This window comes from Perna viridis, chromosome 3 (genome assembly GCF_037379345.1).
Source record: "Perna viridis isolate PV_CMFRI_1.1 ecotype Kerala chromosome 3, ASM3737934v1, whole genome shotgun sequence".
Classification (NCBI taxonomy): Eukaryota; Metazoa; Mollusca; class Bivalvia; order Mytilida; family Mytilidae; genus Perna; species Perna viridis.
Genome location: NC_142447.1, coordinates 14998293 through 15016004, shown reverse-complemented (window position 1 = coordinate 15016004; position 17712 = coordinate 14998293). Strand labels below are relative to the sequence as shown.

The following is a 17712-nucleotide window of genomic DNA, read 5'->3' as shown; positions in this document are numbered from 1 at the left end:
AATGTGTTTGTTTTTATTGTATACTCGTGAGTACCTTCGCAAAAATGTAAGATTTATTTACAGGAAGGCTTCACTTTTATGGTTGGCATTGAACTTTATTTGCACAGTGAAACCTGTCTAATCGAACCCTGATTAAAGCGAAAACCTCTCTAAATCAGATATGTTTAGAAGTCCCATTGTGTCAGCCCGAATGTATTTGAACCTTGATGAACCGAACACTTGTCTAAATCGCCCGAATTTTACTATTCAAACGGGGTTCGGTTTAGATAAGTTCACTGTAATGCTTTTTCAAATATCCTTATAATTATCTGTAAATTGATCAACAAATATTGGTATCTTGATATAATAGGTTCAATTAAAATCTGAAATTGATTGCCGAAGAGACCCCGACTACATTTTCATAAAACAACATGTTAGGAAAATTTGCCTTGTCTTACACCGATCAGTTCCGCTTTTGTCAAAGTTCGGAAATATTATCAAGATAACCATGTTATTTAAAATCTTTTCTCAAGTTATCAAATGTGTTAATTTCACAACTTGCTATAAAGGAGAAAGGGTTTAAAAGGCCTATAATACAATTGAAAATTAATAATCAAGGGTTGAAAGCATTAAATGTAAACTGGCCGACTTGAATCTATAGCAAATTAACAAATATAGGTATCTAAAAATTTCTTGCATTAAGTGCAAAGAATTGGTTGAAGTTTACCACAATTCAAATATTCTTGTCATTTTCCAGTCGTATCTCTGGCAATGAAATGAATGGTGTCCACACCGAATAACTTAATATTAAATAAATATTTTCATTATTACATAATTTATCATACGTGAAAATAAAATGATGTCCGGAACTGATTTTAGCAATGCAAATGCGTCTTTTTGAAAGTGAGTAATTTATTGATTTGCAAGTGTGAGAATCATTCTTCTCCTAAGTCCCAAATATTTTCTTTTTTTTTAAACTACTCTCAGAGAATACAAATGTATATGACGAGAAAGAAATTTTGTTATACGACGTTTTAACTATTTAGTATCAATCTGTGTAAGAATTGGTGGCATATCATTTTATTCATATCACTTGGTCGTTTTTGTCTAAAATTTATTCGATTCAACTATTTAAATTATCATGAAGTATCCGTGATGTAGATATCATTTGTTGACTGCTTATATAGTTAAAAGGTATGGGAAAAATTTCATGCCAGTTTTCCGTACTGAATTTCAACTAAATATGTCCTATCAATATATTAAAAAGGCAAACTTTACAGACATTTTGATGGTTATATCCGGAGGAAATGAGATATGAATACTTGGAAATGTAAAAAAAATCACCTCGTTTTTTTCCTTCATGTGCCGAACCTTATATACATTTTGTTTAATTCTTAGACGGAGTAGTTCTCAAATATCTCTTTTGTTTAATTTTAATATTTTCCTGTCTAAACAAGATTCATTTTTATCTATAACGGTTTCTGAACAAGAAATAAAACTGAGTTCGGTTGGTCTTTGACATGCATGAATCACCCCTGTGATTTTTATAGGAGTTTTATAAAGACTGATACTTAATAATTTCAACTTTATCTAGAAGACAATTTGTCCGCTATAAAATTATTTTCAACTTCCATTAATGTCTTCCGTATGTCTTGAAAACATGAAAGATATCACTTAATAAGTTACCAAAGCATTCACTTATGTAAAAGGTTATTTGTGTTTGATCGTAAAGAATAAGTTAATCTTTTCTTAAGGTAGTAAAAAGGTAATTTTAAGCATCAGTGATTAATGTCTTCTTTTATCAAACTTAATCAAATATACAATACTTATAAAGATCGGAAGTTTAATATTACTTCATTTGTGTTATGCGCGTTACGCAGAATAACCGTATAAAAATATATCAATAAAAATTACAAACATAAATTGTTTATTACGACAAGGAGACAGGAAAGAAGGAGAGGATCATTTATACTTGGAAGATGTAAAACACGTTTAGCCTTAAAACTGTGCTTTATAGAAGCCAATTACTTTCTGCATCTCTGGCTTCCTGAATGAATGTGTTAAGCCAGTATAAAATAATAACCCTTTGTTAAAGACACAATATATGTATTTGACATGATAGATTAAGTTAAACCATCTTTACCAAAAACAAATAACCCGTGCAGGTCCGGGTGTTAAAAGAATAGGCCTGCAGCAGAGCTAAGCTTGTCGTAAAAGGCGACTAAATAGTGCTCTGAAACCTAGCCGGGGGCTTGGCGCTCTGCCCACAGAGCAACTGGGATGTGTGCCCCAGGTGGTGGAATGGGGTACCCCTGGCGTGTTACATGCTGGGGTTGTCAGGCTATAATACGGAAAACCTGACCGCAAACCATAGTGGTGCACCGTGTTGGGAAAGATGCCACGTTCCTCGCACGTTAAAGAACCCTGCTGTGGTATTCGATAGGAGTAGGAACCTTTGCGCTCCGCCACAGGAGGCTAAATTGCCCGACCTTACCCATCCCCCTTTTTCCAGTGGCAATCAAAATTTGTCCACCCTATTATCCTTGTGACCCATCCTTTTTTTTTCATTTCATGTTCATTTTATCATCCATTTCATGTTCATTGTCTGAATATTGCTGAAATATTGCTGCTCGGACGTTAAACCCCAACAAACAAACAAACAAACCAAAACAAATACTTTAAATTACCCAGCGTTGGTATCCTAGATTAATTTCTCCTATAAAAAACGTAGTCTTTTCAAGAAGAAATCATTTTATGACACGTAGAGTTGGTGCAAACAATGAACATAATGTTGAGTTTAATATTGATTCCAGAAATTTGGAATTGCTGTGCTTTTAAGGAGGTCGACTTATGGTAAGGGACATAACTCTTGAAAACAGTGATATATTTGTATCATATTCAATTTCATTAATGCCTATCAAGCTTTCAATTTAAACAGAATGAAATCCAATTTACTTTGATGCTTGCATGAGATTGATATAAAATCAAAACGTTCAAATCATTTGAGTTGTGTCCCTTACCTTAGGTCTACTTCCTGAAATAGTTGCAATTTGTGAAACCAGCGCCTTCAATGATCTGGAAATCGAGAAAAGGATGTCCACAGAAAGACCTGTACTAGAGAATGCCTCTGTTTCTACATTAAGGAGTTGACCTATAGTAAGGGAAATAACTCTTGAAATCAGTAATATGTTTGTATCATATTGAATTTCACCAAAGCAAATAAAGCTTTCATTGAAACAGAATGAAATCAATCGAAGTTACTTTGATGCTTACATGAGATTGATGTAAAATGCTGAATACAAACGTTCCAATGATTTGTAAAGGTTGAGTCCCTTACCTTAGGTCTACCTCCTTAAATAGAAACGTCAAATTATGCATGAAACTGATCGCGTAATGGTATTTATTTCAAGTCACTTATATTCGCAATATGTGGACTTACATTCTTATCAATATATTATCTTGTTTAGTTATTAACATTTCAAGCTAGTGAACATTGTGGTCAAGATTACTACACCGTATATGACATGAATTAATTGTAATGACCTCAGTTATTCGAGCTATACATTAATGGTAGGTTTTGGACAAGACGTACCTAGGACGAACACGTAAACCTAGAATGCTTGGGCAATAAATTCATAGTAATACACATCAGCAGTTACGATAAATTTACGACATTCGAACAAAAAAAAAGAATGTCTTGACACTTGTTTCAGAATGCTTGTCAACACTATTAAGCATAGTGGCTGGATGTTGTGAGAAAATGTGGTATTCATGAACAGTGCTGCTTACAACTGTGCATGTTACATGACCTAAAGAACAACATCAATGCTCGGAAATTATCGTTGGTCACATGACCATAATTGGTCAAAGCGTCCACAACAGTGACCACATAGACACTTTTTACAACTTATGGACAGTATATTTCTAAAATTAAAAGAAGCGTTCAATATTCGGAGTAGTTCTTCAGCAAATAATTAGTCAGTTGTTTATAGGCATATTTTGCAGCATTTTGCAGCTGAGATTAATTATAATAATGAGGTCAATACGGATCGAAACAACAGCTATCGCAATTATAAATTAATACTTAATTAGTATTTTCCTAAAATGTTGGTCTATGTGCGTGTGCTTTCTGATTTTGTTTATTTATATTCTATTTTTTACTCGAATGAACATGCCTTTTTAATTCAAAGCTCAAACCGCACTTCAAATATGGTTACAATGATACATGATAATGCTTGTTTCTGTGTCCTTTTGTTCTATTGCTGCTTTCTTATATTCATGTCATTTCTACAATTAAATATATTTAAATCAAATAAGCGGTTTAGTTTTTATGTGTATTTGTATGAAATTTCGTTTGCTCCATTATGTATGTAGATCGTCTTTGTTTCCTGTACTCAAGTTGAGGCCATGTTTGAATTTTCATTTATTTAATCATGAATTGTCCTATTCTTGGCACTTGGGGATTTTTTTCAATTTGTTTTTGTACTGTTTAATGTTGCTTATAATGATTTTTGTTCACCATTTTAAAGTGTCTCAAAGTTCTTCGTTGCCTTGCCTTCTGTAAAAATGTAATTTGATTCAATATATGAAATATATTATTAAAAAAAAATATTCTTTCCTATTTCACATATCAGTGTCATCTATTCTAGACTAATGAAATATTAAGAGCACGTTTTTGTATGGGTCAGGCAAAGTGTGAAAAAGTGTGAGAAAATGCAATTTCAAAAACAACCGATCTGACAATTATTTGATCTCTGCATCATTGAATTTGTTCCGAATTTTTTTCAGTAGAATGTTAGGAATATAAGATGTTTGACAGAGTTTTCTGCCTTTGAAATGTACATTTTCAGTGCATATTAATCAATAATAAATCGATTTACTAAAGTCATATAGAAAATCTTGTCTGTTTTCCTTGATTCTGATGTTGAAAATAGCCAAATTAAATTTTCAAAATAGTGGACATTTTTCATACCATATTTCACCCACTGCCTGATTCTTACAGAGACTGACACTTAATTGAGCTAGTTTATACTTTGGATTGAAACCTGTATCACTAACATTTTGTTAAGTTCTATTTCCTTCAGAACGCAATTTATTAAGTTGAAGCATCAATATTTATATATGTAACGCTTCAAATTACATCCTTCCGGAATACGTGATCGGAAAAATAAGCATCTAAAACAATGTTTGATTAGTTTTACATTTGTTGATTTGTTATGTGTCAATGTATTATTTTGGTTATTTATGTTCTTTGTTGTGTATGTTTGTTTTCCCTGTCTTGTCTTTGTCCTTGGAATACATTGTTTTTTTATTTCTGCTAGAACATTGGTTCCCCTGACTACTCTTTGTATGAACTAAATTTTTTGTATTTTGAAAAGAATACAAAAGACAAAATAAGAATGAATAAGTTTTGAAAACTAATACAAAAATTGAGCTCCTGATGTTCGTTCCGGTCAGTGGGAGTTCATACTGCTTTTGCTTTAGTTTTTCGTGTTTTTTTTTGTGTGTGTCACGGACGTCTGGTTTCCTTATCTCCAATTTGTATGGGTTATCTATTTTTTATTCGGTTCGATACATTGTGTGTGTAGATTGTCTCTGTTTCATATGTTAACGTTTATGCCATGTTTTGTGATTTTGATGTATTTGAATCAGCCCTGACGCCCTGGAATTTTTTTGCCGATATTAAGCGCTGTGTTAGAAGAACTGTAGCTTTGATTGTTAGTTTTCTAATGTCAACCCGATGTTAACGTTGACAGATCGGTATTGCTTAAAACTAGTTAAATGATAATGCATTTTTTATGAAGGTAGAAATTCTTTTATTATAAAAAAAAAAAAAATGAAACAAAACTGCGGAATACATAATCCGGTTGAACAAACAACGACAGACAACATCCAATAATCAAAACGGTTCATAATAAATATACTTTCAAATAAAACAAATCGAAATTGTAGCATTAAAAATTCATTTTCTTTTGAACACAATGTCCTGACAGATATATTTTAAAATACAGTAGAGAATTCAAGATGCTATAATTTATTTTGACAATGTAAATGACAAGCTCATAAATTATTGCGCTAAAAGGTATAAAATACACAATGCAAAAGCAAAACAAATTTGACGCCCATCTAAAGCATATCCCATCTAAAGTATTTAACAGTTCACCCTTTAATAAATTATGTTATTATTTCAGCAACCATTCGCAATTCTTACATGTTTTGATTAAACAATTATACCCACCCGATATGCTGTGAAACTAGGTAAAAACGAAATAGACGTATAAGAAGTAATAAATTCGATTTTTTTATGTTTTCAACAAAATTATTAAGTATGTATTAGGCGTGTTAAGGTTTTGATAAACAGCAAGGGTGCATAGAACATTGCTGTTTACACTTACAAATTTAATTACTTTTGTGTAGGAATCAAGCAAAACGTGTATAAGTTGTGGAACATGAACAAACAAAACACGGAGATTTTATTGCATTATCAGAGTATTTATACCTCATACACCAAATTGTTTGTAAAGTTGCCTTTTATGAAATTGAAATGTCAAATGTAGTTGAAATTCACTGGGACAAAATGGATGGAAAATTTTCCAGCACTATTTTACTGTAAAGGAGATAAACATATATGCATCACAGATGCTTCAGGATAAGTTTAAATAGCTTTTCGGTTGTTTTCTAGATGTATTTAAAAACATTCGAGGAAAAAAAATAAAAAATATGATGTGCCATCTTTTTAGCCCGATTTATACAAAGAATGGTAATTAAAACATGAAAACAAATATATAGGCGTTTTAAGGAAGTAGACCTAGGGTAAGGGACATAACTCTTGAAATCAGTGAATATAGTTTTATGAGTTTTATGCTGAGGAAGGAAATCTGTTATCCGAAATTCAATTTAAATTTTACCACCTTCTGGTGATGTTAAACATATTTAGACGTGTATTTAATTTATTGTTATGTTTCGCATCGTTTTTAACAATCCATCACCCCCTAAGAGTGATTGTTGACTATTATTTAGACGATTATATATATATAACGTCTCAGAATGTGACGACTCTATTTGTTACACTGCTCCATCGGATCAAATTGATACAGGAAAGATATATAAACGTAAATAAAGGTAAAAAAAATACAGCTTTCCCTGGCCGGGTCATTCCTCCTCGTAGGATTAATCTAAGGCTGTAACTTAGTACACGATGTATGGTGGTACGGGACAGTTTTCATCACATAAAAAAAACATCATATCTAACCGAACGACATAAAAATGTGCCTATGTACAATACAGTTAATATTTTTTATTACTTATCTGAACAGCTAACATCTGTCAAAGAAATTTGTTTAAATTCAAAACCTTGTAACAGCAAGATATAGGCGTAGAACGTCGATTGTGACAAAATTTTGTTTGGTTTTGTATTAGCAAAAAATATTTTATAACATATTGCAATCCATATAAAATTCAGACACCGCCAGTGGTTGTGGTGATTCATTTTGTAGAAAAAACCATCGAACAAGGATTTTCTGGGGACTACATACGCAATATATTAATAGAAATAAAGTCTTTTCTGCATAGCGATTTGTATTTGGAGAAAACCATACCACTGTCTCCCACATAAATCAACCAAATGAAGAACGATAAAGAACGCAAATACCAAATCCCATACACAATCTATGAACCTTAAAAAAGAACCAACAATCAAATATCGAACTTAGACCGGGATTAGTTAGTAACTGTCTCTTTATTACAACAAAATTGAATTCGGTGTTTTGTTTTTACATGCCCCATATTTCGTTTTCATTAATGTAGTAATAAAGATTTATTCGTTGCAAAACTTATATGGGGGGATTGCCCATTCTATGGTAAATGGGGGATGGGGATGGGGATGGGGAATTGTATAGTGCATGTGGATTTTGAATGGGAGGGTTGGAAAATTAGTTTTTAAAGTATTTATTGAAATGATATGAAAAACGTATTGAATCAAATTAAAAGTAACAGATTAAATGTTAAAAAGTAAAATTTAATTTAATAATGTAAATATTTGAAAAGACATACTTAATGATTATTCATAGGGGTTGGAGGAATGTCAGTTGGAAATGGGGATAGGGACAATGGGGTATGTGGGGAGTATATGTTGTAAGTGGGAAGTTTATACCGTTAAAGAGCTTTATTGTAGAAATAACTTGAAAAAGCATCATATCTGACCAAACGCCTTATAAGTGTCTATATGTAAAGTAAAAGGAGATAATTATTTTACTTATTTTAACAGCTAGCTTCTTCTAAATAATAGCCCATTTCGTGTAAACTGAGGATAGTATATTAGCATACATCGAGAATGCCAAATATACACTTCTGCAAGGAAAATTTTATTGTTCTTGCCAAGCACTACCTCGCGGAAGTGTGTATCACGCAGTCTCGACTTACCACGAAAGGATCTATTGTTTTTCTAATCAAAAGCTTGAAACAACAGGATATTGGCGATAGGAGGTCGAACGTGATACCGATAAGCTTTTATGATGTGAAGAAGATTTCAATTGGAGCATATCCATATTGAACATTAGAAAAACCAATGGATTAACGAAACTGTTTAGCGGTGCAAGGACGTGCAAAAGTTGAAAGACCGTTCCATAACTTATAACTTCCCAGACAAGTAATGCATTTCCAATTGATGATGGTATCCAGCATATAACATATGCTGAAATAAAAAAAAAACATGTCTGTAAGGATTAATATTCAGACTTTTCGTGCATAAGCTACATGTAATAAGTGATCTGAGAAATTGAACAGGCTTGAAAAATACCTTTTTTCAAATAACTTGAAATGACTTGTTGCAGTTAAAATTAAGTTTGAGGGATATTTCCTGCTGATAGCAGAAGACAGTGAAATAAGTCTTGAAGATGTTGTGAAGGCACTACTTGTATGATACTGTACTGCTACAAACAAATTTGTAAAATTGTCCTTAGACTAAGATTTTATTAATTTGTTTTGACAATAAAATATAAAATTCCTGTTGTTATTATAATTCTATAATCTTTATAATTATTCTCGCGGCTTGTTCATTGGACATAGAAATAAGTAATGTAGCACATTTTGTCAAAAAATTTCTTGAATATAACAAACTTACCTGAAATAACAACGAAAAGAAGTTTAACTGTTCTAATCTTTGCCTTGGCGAAAAAATTGCGTTTGCCACTCAGAAACAATTCCTGCATAGGCTTTTGGTTGTCTACAGAAAGAGTAATCAAGGGAACCAAGGTTATAGCGGTAATCAAAAGAATATAATCCAGGGACAAAGACCAGACATGGAAAACAGACATACACAACAAAGAACATAAAGTAACTAAAATCATACATACAAAGTAACAAAATCAAATGAGCAACTCGGACTCCACTAAAAACTGGGAGCATGGACCAGGTGCACCGGTAGGGTAAGCGTCCTCTGCTTTTCTAGAAACACCCGCCGATAAAAAGTCAAGTCCGTGGTAGACAAACGAGGAAAGGAAAACTATGACCCGTTAAAAAAATCAGTTTTCATGGTGCAGATGGATACACCATAACGATCCACGAGTTCATGATGACGACCATAAAACTTCTGTAGTGATGACTTCAAGCAACATAACCCTGTTCCAGAAGCCTACTTGTTATTGTTCTAGCGCGATACAAAAAGTCTGCGTAGTTTCGGCAAGCTCTGGCATAATGTATGAGTTGTGATATGAACACTCCATACGCAGGTACCGAAGGGATGTTGTCACAGATGAAAGGAAAGCTGACAAATCTGAATGAAAAGTCATCACGTTTGTCGTAAAGTTTGGTCAATAGTTTTCCTTTACCATCGATTTCTAAATTTAGGTCAAGATATGAGGCCGACTTCACAGTGTCTGTAGTATCCTTTATCTCTAGTTCTTTTGGGTGGATGTGATGTATCAAATCCCCGAAATTAGGATTGTTTAAAGATAATAAGTCATCTATATAGCGGAAACTGAGATTGAAGGATGATTCAAACGATTTAATTTCTTCTAAAAATCATGATTAATCAGGCAATAAGTGATTAATGTATATTTTTTGTACAATTGGTGCAAGAATATTGGGATTGGAAAGCACTGAAAATACTCGTTACATTTTCTTGAACTGCATGTAAATTTTGCATAAATTGTGGGTTAAGTGATGTATAGTTACTGATAAAGGTTACTTGTTTGTTACCAAGTTTTATGGCGATCTGGGTTGATTATTTGTTAACATGGGAGGGAACAAAATGATATCCTTTATCAATTGTTGTATTTTGGAGAAATGGCAAAAGCATGATCAATGAAATGAAAGAAATGTTTACCAATCAGTAAGGAACTTCCAGATTTCAGAACATTATTTCTCTGCCTTCGATAAAGAGTAACGACAATCACCGTATAACAGGTTCCGATGATGATCAAAGGAAATCCGATATTTACCATATTGTAGTAAATAATAAAAGCCTATAAAATAGACAGACCCATACTTAAATAAACGTTAAAGTATAAACTTATAAAGCAATTAAATTAAATTTCCAACGGTAATAGTCCAAATATCAAGATCTCATTTGTAATCAAAACGTTATATTGTTTGGATTTATTTGAATCGCGGAATCAGGCCCAATCCGTTTTAATGACGTCATATAAAAAATAACTTGGTTTGCTCTAAGAAGAAACAACCAACCAGAAGCTTTGTTTCAAATCAAATTAAATTATTAGCAAAAACAAGATTATATACCAAAATATGAAATATTTACTCTTGCTGATGATATAACTTGTAGCTTCAGGGAGAGGGGTTTCTTCTTTTAAAATTGTAGTCGACATTTATCAAGTTATTTGTTAAAATCCAAAGAAAATGCAATCAATTATTAACTGACCTTTGCCCAAGTTCCTTTTACATTATAGTAACATTTTTTGTCGTAAGCAGGCAAAACACAATATGGAATTGTACAAAGCGCAGCAATCACCCATGAAACTGTCACTGGTACAATCTTGAACTTTTTGTCGTTTGTTGATGATTCTATCGGTCTAATGACAACATACAATCGATCTAATGTCAGCACAACAATGGCAAATGTTGAAGCAAAAACAGGAAAATATCTCACACAGAGGTACAAATAGCACGATGTTCGACTATGTCCGACTTCAAAATAGTATATAACTGTATCTGACAGTAGGTATATTATACCTACGCTTAAATCTACAAACAGATGTGTACTTTTTATTCGAATGCGACAATAATAAGCACAGAGAATTCGATTCTACGACAACGAAAAAGTCGGAAAAAAAACAGATTACGGAAACGCATTTTATATTTTTAGACACTAGATTAATCATAAGAGTTTCCTGCGTGATGTTGATATTTGTATTCGACTTCGGTAGTCCTCTATTTATTCTTAGAAGTGTCCTTTACATTTATTTCGTCTGACTATTTTTAACTATATCGTAATAAATCCAAATTTAATTTCTAAATGAGAACTTGCTTTGAAATGTAAACATTGTTTTAAATTATAAAGATTTAGGCAGAAATATGAAGAACAACATTAATTAAGGAGGTTGACATAGGATTATGGACATAACTTTTCAAATCAGTTACATTTGATGTATCATATCCAATTTCACCAAAGCCTTTTCTTTGAAACCACTAAAAACAGTCCAAGTTACTTAGATGTTTACATGAGATTGATATAAAATGGTGAATACAAATGTTCCAATGATTTGTAAGGGTTGTGTCCCATACCCTGGGACTATCTCCTTAAATGACAAATCTTTCTTTTTGAAGAATAGCTTACAGTGAAATCTGACTAACAACTTGGTTTAGACAGGTGTTCGGTTGATCAAGGTTCAAAATATGTTTGAATTGATAAAAAAATGTTTGATTATCGGATTATTGATTTAGTTAGAACCTGCTTGAATTTAACATGCGACAAAGTTTTACGGCAATTATACTAAATTGATTTGCCTTTGTTTCAGGTAGCATAATACACTAACCATATTCTTACCGGCAATTGCTAAATTCCGTACAAAGAATGACATTCGACTGTTCCGTTTCCTAAGCATTATCAACACATAAACAAGTATGTTGAACACGATGATGCCGAAAAACTCAGTTAAGGCAATCCATTGCAAAATCGTTTTGAGATCCTAAAATAAAGAAAAATTATTTCATATATACATGTTGATGAACAAGCATTTTTTTATGAAGAAGAGACAATGAAACTTTTTTGTCGCAGATAAATTATAAAAAAATAGTTGTCTTTGTAAGAATCACGCAAATTCTATAATATATAATGCACCTCAAAAATAGGCTTAACATTTTTAGTTTTGTAATTGAGTTATTTAATAGGTTTATCTAATGAAATTTCTAATCATTCATTTCAATCTGTCTGATCTTAGTAGATAATCCACACTGAAATTTCCAACAAAATCTTTTGTATTTTAGTGTTATTTACAGAGTTGTCTCCCTTAATTGTGAATTCTACAGTACTTTCTATATAATTTTTATCTCCTTAGAAAAAGATGTATATGTAAAACCACATGTTTATTTCTGTTTACTATAATATTTTAAAGAGAATATCAAAAATAAATATATGTAGGCTTTCTAAACATGGATCAAATTTTGCATGATTCTTAGGAGAAAATTCACACTCGATTTTCCAACAAAATCTTTTGTATTTCAGTGTCATTTACAGAGTTATCATCACTTAATTTTGAATTCTACGGTACATTTATATAATTTTTATCTCCTGAGAAAAAGGTGTATATGTAAAGTCACATGTTTATTTCTGTTTACTATAACATTTTAAACAGAATATCAAAAATAAAAATATATAGGCTTTCCAACTATGGATCACATTATGCATGATACTTAGCTGATGTAATACTTAAAGTGAAGTTATAATAGAATGTGTTACCAACGTCCGATTTGTCCTCTTAAAAACAATTATAACATTAAATTGATCTTTTTGTCCTGCCAATAGAAGACACGTTATTATACATAGCAGTGTTTTAATGAATGTCCCCTGTGTATATATTAATGATAATTCACACTGTGATATATCTGTAATTTCACTCTAAGACTTTCTACCGCCAAAATGTCACAATGCGTCACAACCCGCAATATCGATCCGCCATACACAAACTTTAAAATCTATGTTGAAAATAGCAACAATAATGGAAAACTCTATATAATAAATAGGATAATTAATTGGTTATCGCAAAAAACTGAAATATGATCCCTCTTGCCAAGAAAGCATTAAGATTTATGTTCCGCATACTCGTTAAATCTAGCACTCGTGATCATATTTTGGTTGTTCACACTTTCCAATTAATTATTCTATGAAACCATTGGAGAATTTCAATTGTATAAACATTTTAATATAAACAAAAATAGAATATTTCAATACCTAATATGATTCGAGGTTTACTGTATTAAAAGTTTTATAGTCTGAACTACATGGTCATTTCCGCAGCCATAGAAATTAAACTTGGATGCAGAAAAAAGAAATTCTTGATGATTTATTTGCAACAAACAGTGTATCAAAGAAGTGCTATTCAGTTGGAGTCGCTAACAATTTCAAATATCACTAGAATTTTTTTTCTCAAAAAATAAGAGGGCGAGGAGAAGAGATGAGACAAACGGATTAAGTAAAATATTCAACAAATTCAACAAACTTCAATAGTAGAATCTGATTGTTCTGACAGTTTATCTTGCCTAGTGCATGCCTAGTTTTTATTTTCTGTGCAACGAAAAATGTTTCTCAGTGTAAATATATAAACAAACACTCACTATAGCAGGTACTTCTGTGTGTAACGAACTATTTATGACAGCTCCTCCGGAGGAATTTGTTTCGTTTTCCATCTGTGTTTTAATTAACTGTGTCCTTTGAAATAAAAAGAGAATTTAAAATCTTATACTGATATCATACAAAATATTCATTGATGAGGTGGACTTACTCCCCGATTAAATGATTTTAAAATATTGTGATAATGTGTTCCTAATTAGTGATTGTGATGCACCATAATGCAATTACAGATCGATATGGGTAGGCGTTTGTTTTTGAAAAAGATTTGAAATGCTATTTTGTATAATACAAAAACTTGTACATTCGTTTGTATTTAAGCTTTGTCAATAAAACAGATACACAAGTGTTGACGAAACAACATATTTTAGAATTGCAGTATGAGCATAATTGAAATAAAAATATTGATAAGGGGTAAATTAAATAATAGTCTCAATAGGAACTGTCTCATATTTCATATTTCTCTGGATATAGTTAATAAATGTAAATGAATGAAATGTTAGCAAATACGAACATTATCACGCAGCAAGTGATTTAAATCTGGTTTCCCATGCCAAGATACAAAGCAAATAGATGAATAATTCGTTAATACCGACACTATCACGCTTAAAGTGGTATTAACAATAAAAATTATTCCACTAAATGAGAAAAAAAGAACAGACAACATACACATCTTAGGCCTAGCGTTCTCTCGTTAAATGAATAGGTCAATTTCATCAGTATGTGTCCAACTGACAGACAAAAAAAACTTTTGGAATAGAATTATCTTAAAACAAAACCAGATTAACCAAACAAAATAAAACCATTAACGCTTACCCTACCGGTGCACCTGGCCCATGCTCCCAGTTTTTAGTGGAGTCCGAGTTGCTCACTTACTTTTGTTACTTTGTATGTATTACTTTAGTTACTTTGTGTTATTTGATGTGTTTGTCTGTTTGTCCATGTCTGGTCTTTGTCCCTGGGATTACATTCTTTCGATTTCCACTAAAATCTTGGTTCCCTTAATTACTGTATCAAATACTTAACTTACTTACTTACAAGTATATAACAAAAGTAATAGTCTATACGCCAGCTCCTGGAATGATTAGCACTGCAATAAAACGTTTTACTTTAGTTAATTTTATCAAATTATGTTTAATTTTGGCGTATTTACACAAGTTGGTTACAATGAAAAATGAACGGGTAGTTGAAACATAACTAATGCACAAGCGTATAACTTAAACAATAATTAGCAAATACCTTCAGAGGTCGCAATAATGTCTTCAACTTGTGTAAAAATGCCATTAAGCAAGCTGAAAACAGATGTTCGGTTAGTTAAGTTATCATATTTCAATAGTACACCAAGTGCCAGTGCTAGGAATAATTTGGCCGTGATGAAATTTTTGGGCACCTAAATAAAGGGAAAAAACTGATATTGACGCTTTGTCTGGTCATTAGTAAGTGGACAGATTTGACGACCCACCCGTTTACGCTCCTTTTGGGAGTGTATACGAAACGAATCCTCGATGTTTTAGGAGTTTCTAGTTTTGTGCTACTGACAATTTCAGTAAATAATCTACGATATGCTATAAACCATGTTTTTTCCATTTTACCTGATTTTACAAGCACTTCCATTTAAAGACATTCGTTTCCTTTCTATAATTTTATAGAATACACTTAATTTGAATAATGTTCTTATTAACATACATAGTTTTTGATTAATTGTCATTGCCGAAACAATACTTCTTAATTAATTCAGAAAAAACTATCAAATGAAATATAAAAAGAAAACATTTCTATAATGTTGTTGATGGGTATAGCGTACAAACAAAAACAAAACTAAATAGAATGGAATTTCTTGATAAATTTGAAAAGCTTTGATGGTGGTTTCAGAAAGAGATCTGTCTAATCCGTATGATTGTTATTGTCATTGTGTTACCTTCTGTTAGATCATCAGACGATGAATGAGCAGTTCTTATTTCGTTTCATGAAGTTCTGGTTAATGTTTCAACATTCGAATTGCTTATCTTAAATTTATTTATATTTGAATTTCCTTTAGATGATAGAAGTAGTTATGTTTCTTTTTGTTAATCGAATCGTACTTGAATTTCTTATTTTTAACACCAGATTATTCCTATTATTTGTGAGTAATTTCAGTGGATTTTGTTGTATTGCAATTTTAATTGTGTCAGATTCGTTATTCCATTCCTTTTAATTATCTGTTTTCATCCGTTTATAAATGCATGTCTCGCTGAACAGAAAAATATATTTTGTTGCTTGTCCTTTTAACTTCGAATCATATGTCCGCCGCACTAAATGCTTTTTTACTTTATTTATGGCTTTTAAAATACATTTAGAAACTTAGCAATTCATTTTAATTTAAGAATGATATTAGTAATAAAGGAAACCTAGATACCAGCGGAAATCAAAAGAATGTAGTGCAGGGACAAAGACCAGACACGGAAAACAGACAAACACAACAAAGAACATAAAGTAGCGAACATAATACATAAAAGGTAACAAAAGTAAATGAGCAATTCGGACTCCACTGGACATGGACTCCATGGACCAGGTGCACTGGTAGAGTAAGCGTCCTCTGCTTTTCTAGAAACGCCTGCCGAGTTGCTCATAAAAAGTCAAGTCCGGGGTAGACGAAACAGGAAAGGAAAACTATGTCACGTTGAACAATTCAGTTTCCATGGTGCAGACGGATACTAGTTGAACATTCTACTATCTATTTATTGCTCAACTGCTTTTTGAAACTCAAAGACAATTTGTGCCAATTTTTTTACAACAAGTTGCCAATGACATTAAATTAATGTGATACTAACATTGAATATCTTTCATTGTCCTTTATGTGAAGTGCTAAGGCATTTTTGTTTAATAATTTAAGCTGGCTCTGTGATATTTGCGCAAACATTTTAATATCTTGAAGTCTAACATATGAAGAAAACATTTGTATTTCCAATGGTTTTTTTTTCAGTATATTAAAGGGTCGGAAAGATTTCTGTTATACGATTTGTTTTTGCTGTGTTAAAGATCATAACCACCTTCCAAAAAAACCGTTTTCTCTCCAGTTGACTTTTAGTTATACCAATTATTGTAATCTATAATTCATATATTGTTAAAGCATGCTTTCTTCTTCTATATTCTGTATTTAAATGTTGTATTTAGGAAAGGACTGAATAAGTATGATTTACTTTTGTCCAATACATTTTGTTTTGAACAAATAAAATATGTTTAAACGTATGGATATGTTTTTTTAGTTTTCTGATGGTTCAATTGCTAACAAAGAAACATGTGCCGCGCTTAACATTAGAAAAACTAAATCACTTTTAAAAAGTCATCAGCTTATCTTTGAATAAATTCTTAATCCCTAAAAGACTGAGGATTCATTATTTGCATTGCACATGGTAGAACCTCTTTCTGTTCAGATAGTTTGATTTTGAGTTCTTGTATACAATTAATGTGTGAATTTAGTTCCCAAATATTAGATTATAATGCATATGATTAGAAGTTAATCCTTGAAACACATGTATACTCGGCGTCACATAAATAAGATACTGCTAAAATTTGAATAAAAATATTTTTATTGACTTTATTGACACCTACCTCGTTTAAATTGCATTAAATGACTTGCTCATTCGTTTAGCCAAACGGCTTCTCCCTAAACATTGAATCGTTAAATTCCGATGAGACTTTAAACCTTGTTTTCATTTTATAAATTTATTTTTAAGCATTGGTTGTCCACTTGTAGAAAAAAACAAAATGTACTGACCTTATTCACAAAAAGACAATAGAAAATCCTTGTGATAAAATATCCGATAGATAAAATATCCTTTTGCTGACTGTGAAATCATTACATTGACTTTTTTATCTTGAATGAGTGACAAATGACATTTCGCTTTGGTTTTTAAGGGTGATAAATAATTCTATTTTAAATGGAAGTGGAA

General features: G+C 31.8%; 1 protein-coding gene across 1 annotated transcript; it reads right to left on the bottom strand.

The window, feature by feature from the left end:
• Nucleotides 1-5707: 5707 nt before the first annotated feature.
• LOC148621143 (mesotocin receptor-like) lies at nucleotides 5708-17629 on the bottom strand. The gene is made up of 8 exons (XM_088573896.1): nucleotides 17538-17629; nucleotides 14819-14870; nucleotides 13768-13861; nucleotides 11981-12122; nucleotides 10856-11145; nucleotides 10304-10442; nucleotides 9101-9202; nucleotides 5708-8671 (listed from the first exon to the last, which is right to left on the bottom strand). The coding sequence occupies exons 3-8, from the start codon at nucleotides 13837-13839 to the stop codon at nucleotides 8427-8429; spliced, it is 990 nt and encodes a 329-aa protein (XP_088430022.1). The 5' UTR covers nucleotides 13840-13861; nucleotides 14819-14870; nucleotides 17538-17629; the 3' UTR covers nucleotides 5708-8426.
• Nucleotides 17630-17712: the final 83 nt, after the last annotated feature.

Bases quoted from the DNA above. Each gene is read 5' to 3' on its own strand.
- LOC148621143 (XM_088573896.1), bottom strand. From the start codon at position 13,839: ATGGAAAACGAAACAAATTCCTCCGGAGGAGCTGTCATAAATAGTTCG. The intron at 10,443-10,855 runs GTCAGTTAATAA...TCTATTTTATAG, and splicing joins TAAAAGGAACTTGGGCAAAG to GCTTTTATTATTTACTACAA. The intron at 8,672-9,100 runs GTAAGTTTGTTA...TTTTTATTTCAG, and splicing joins TCTTTTCGTTGTTATTTCAG to CATATGTTATATGCTGGATA.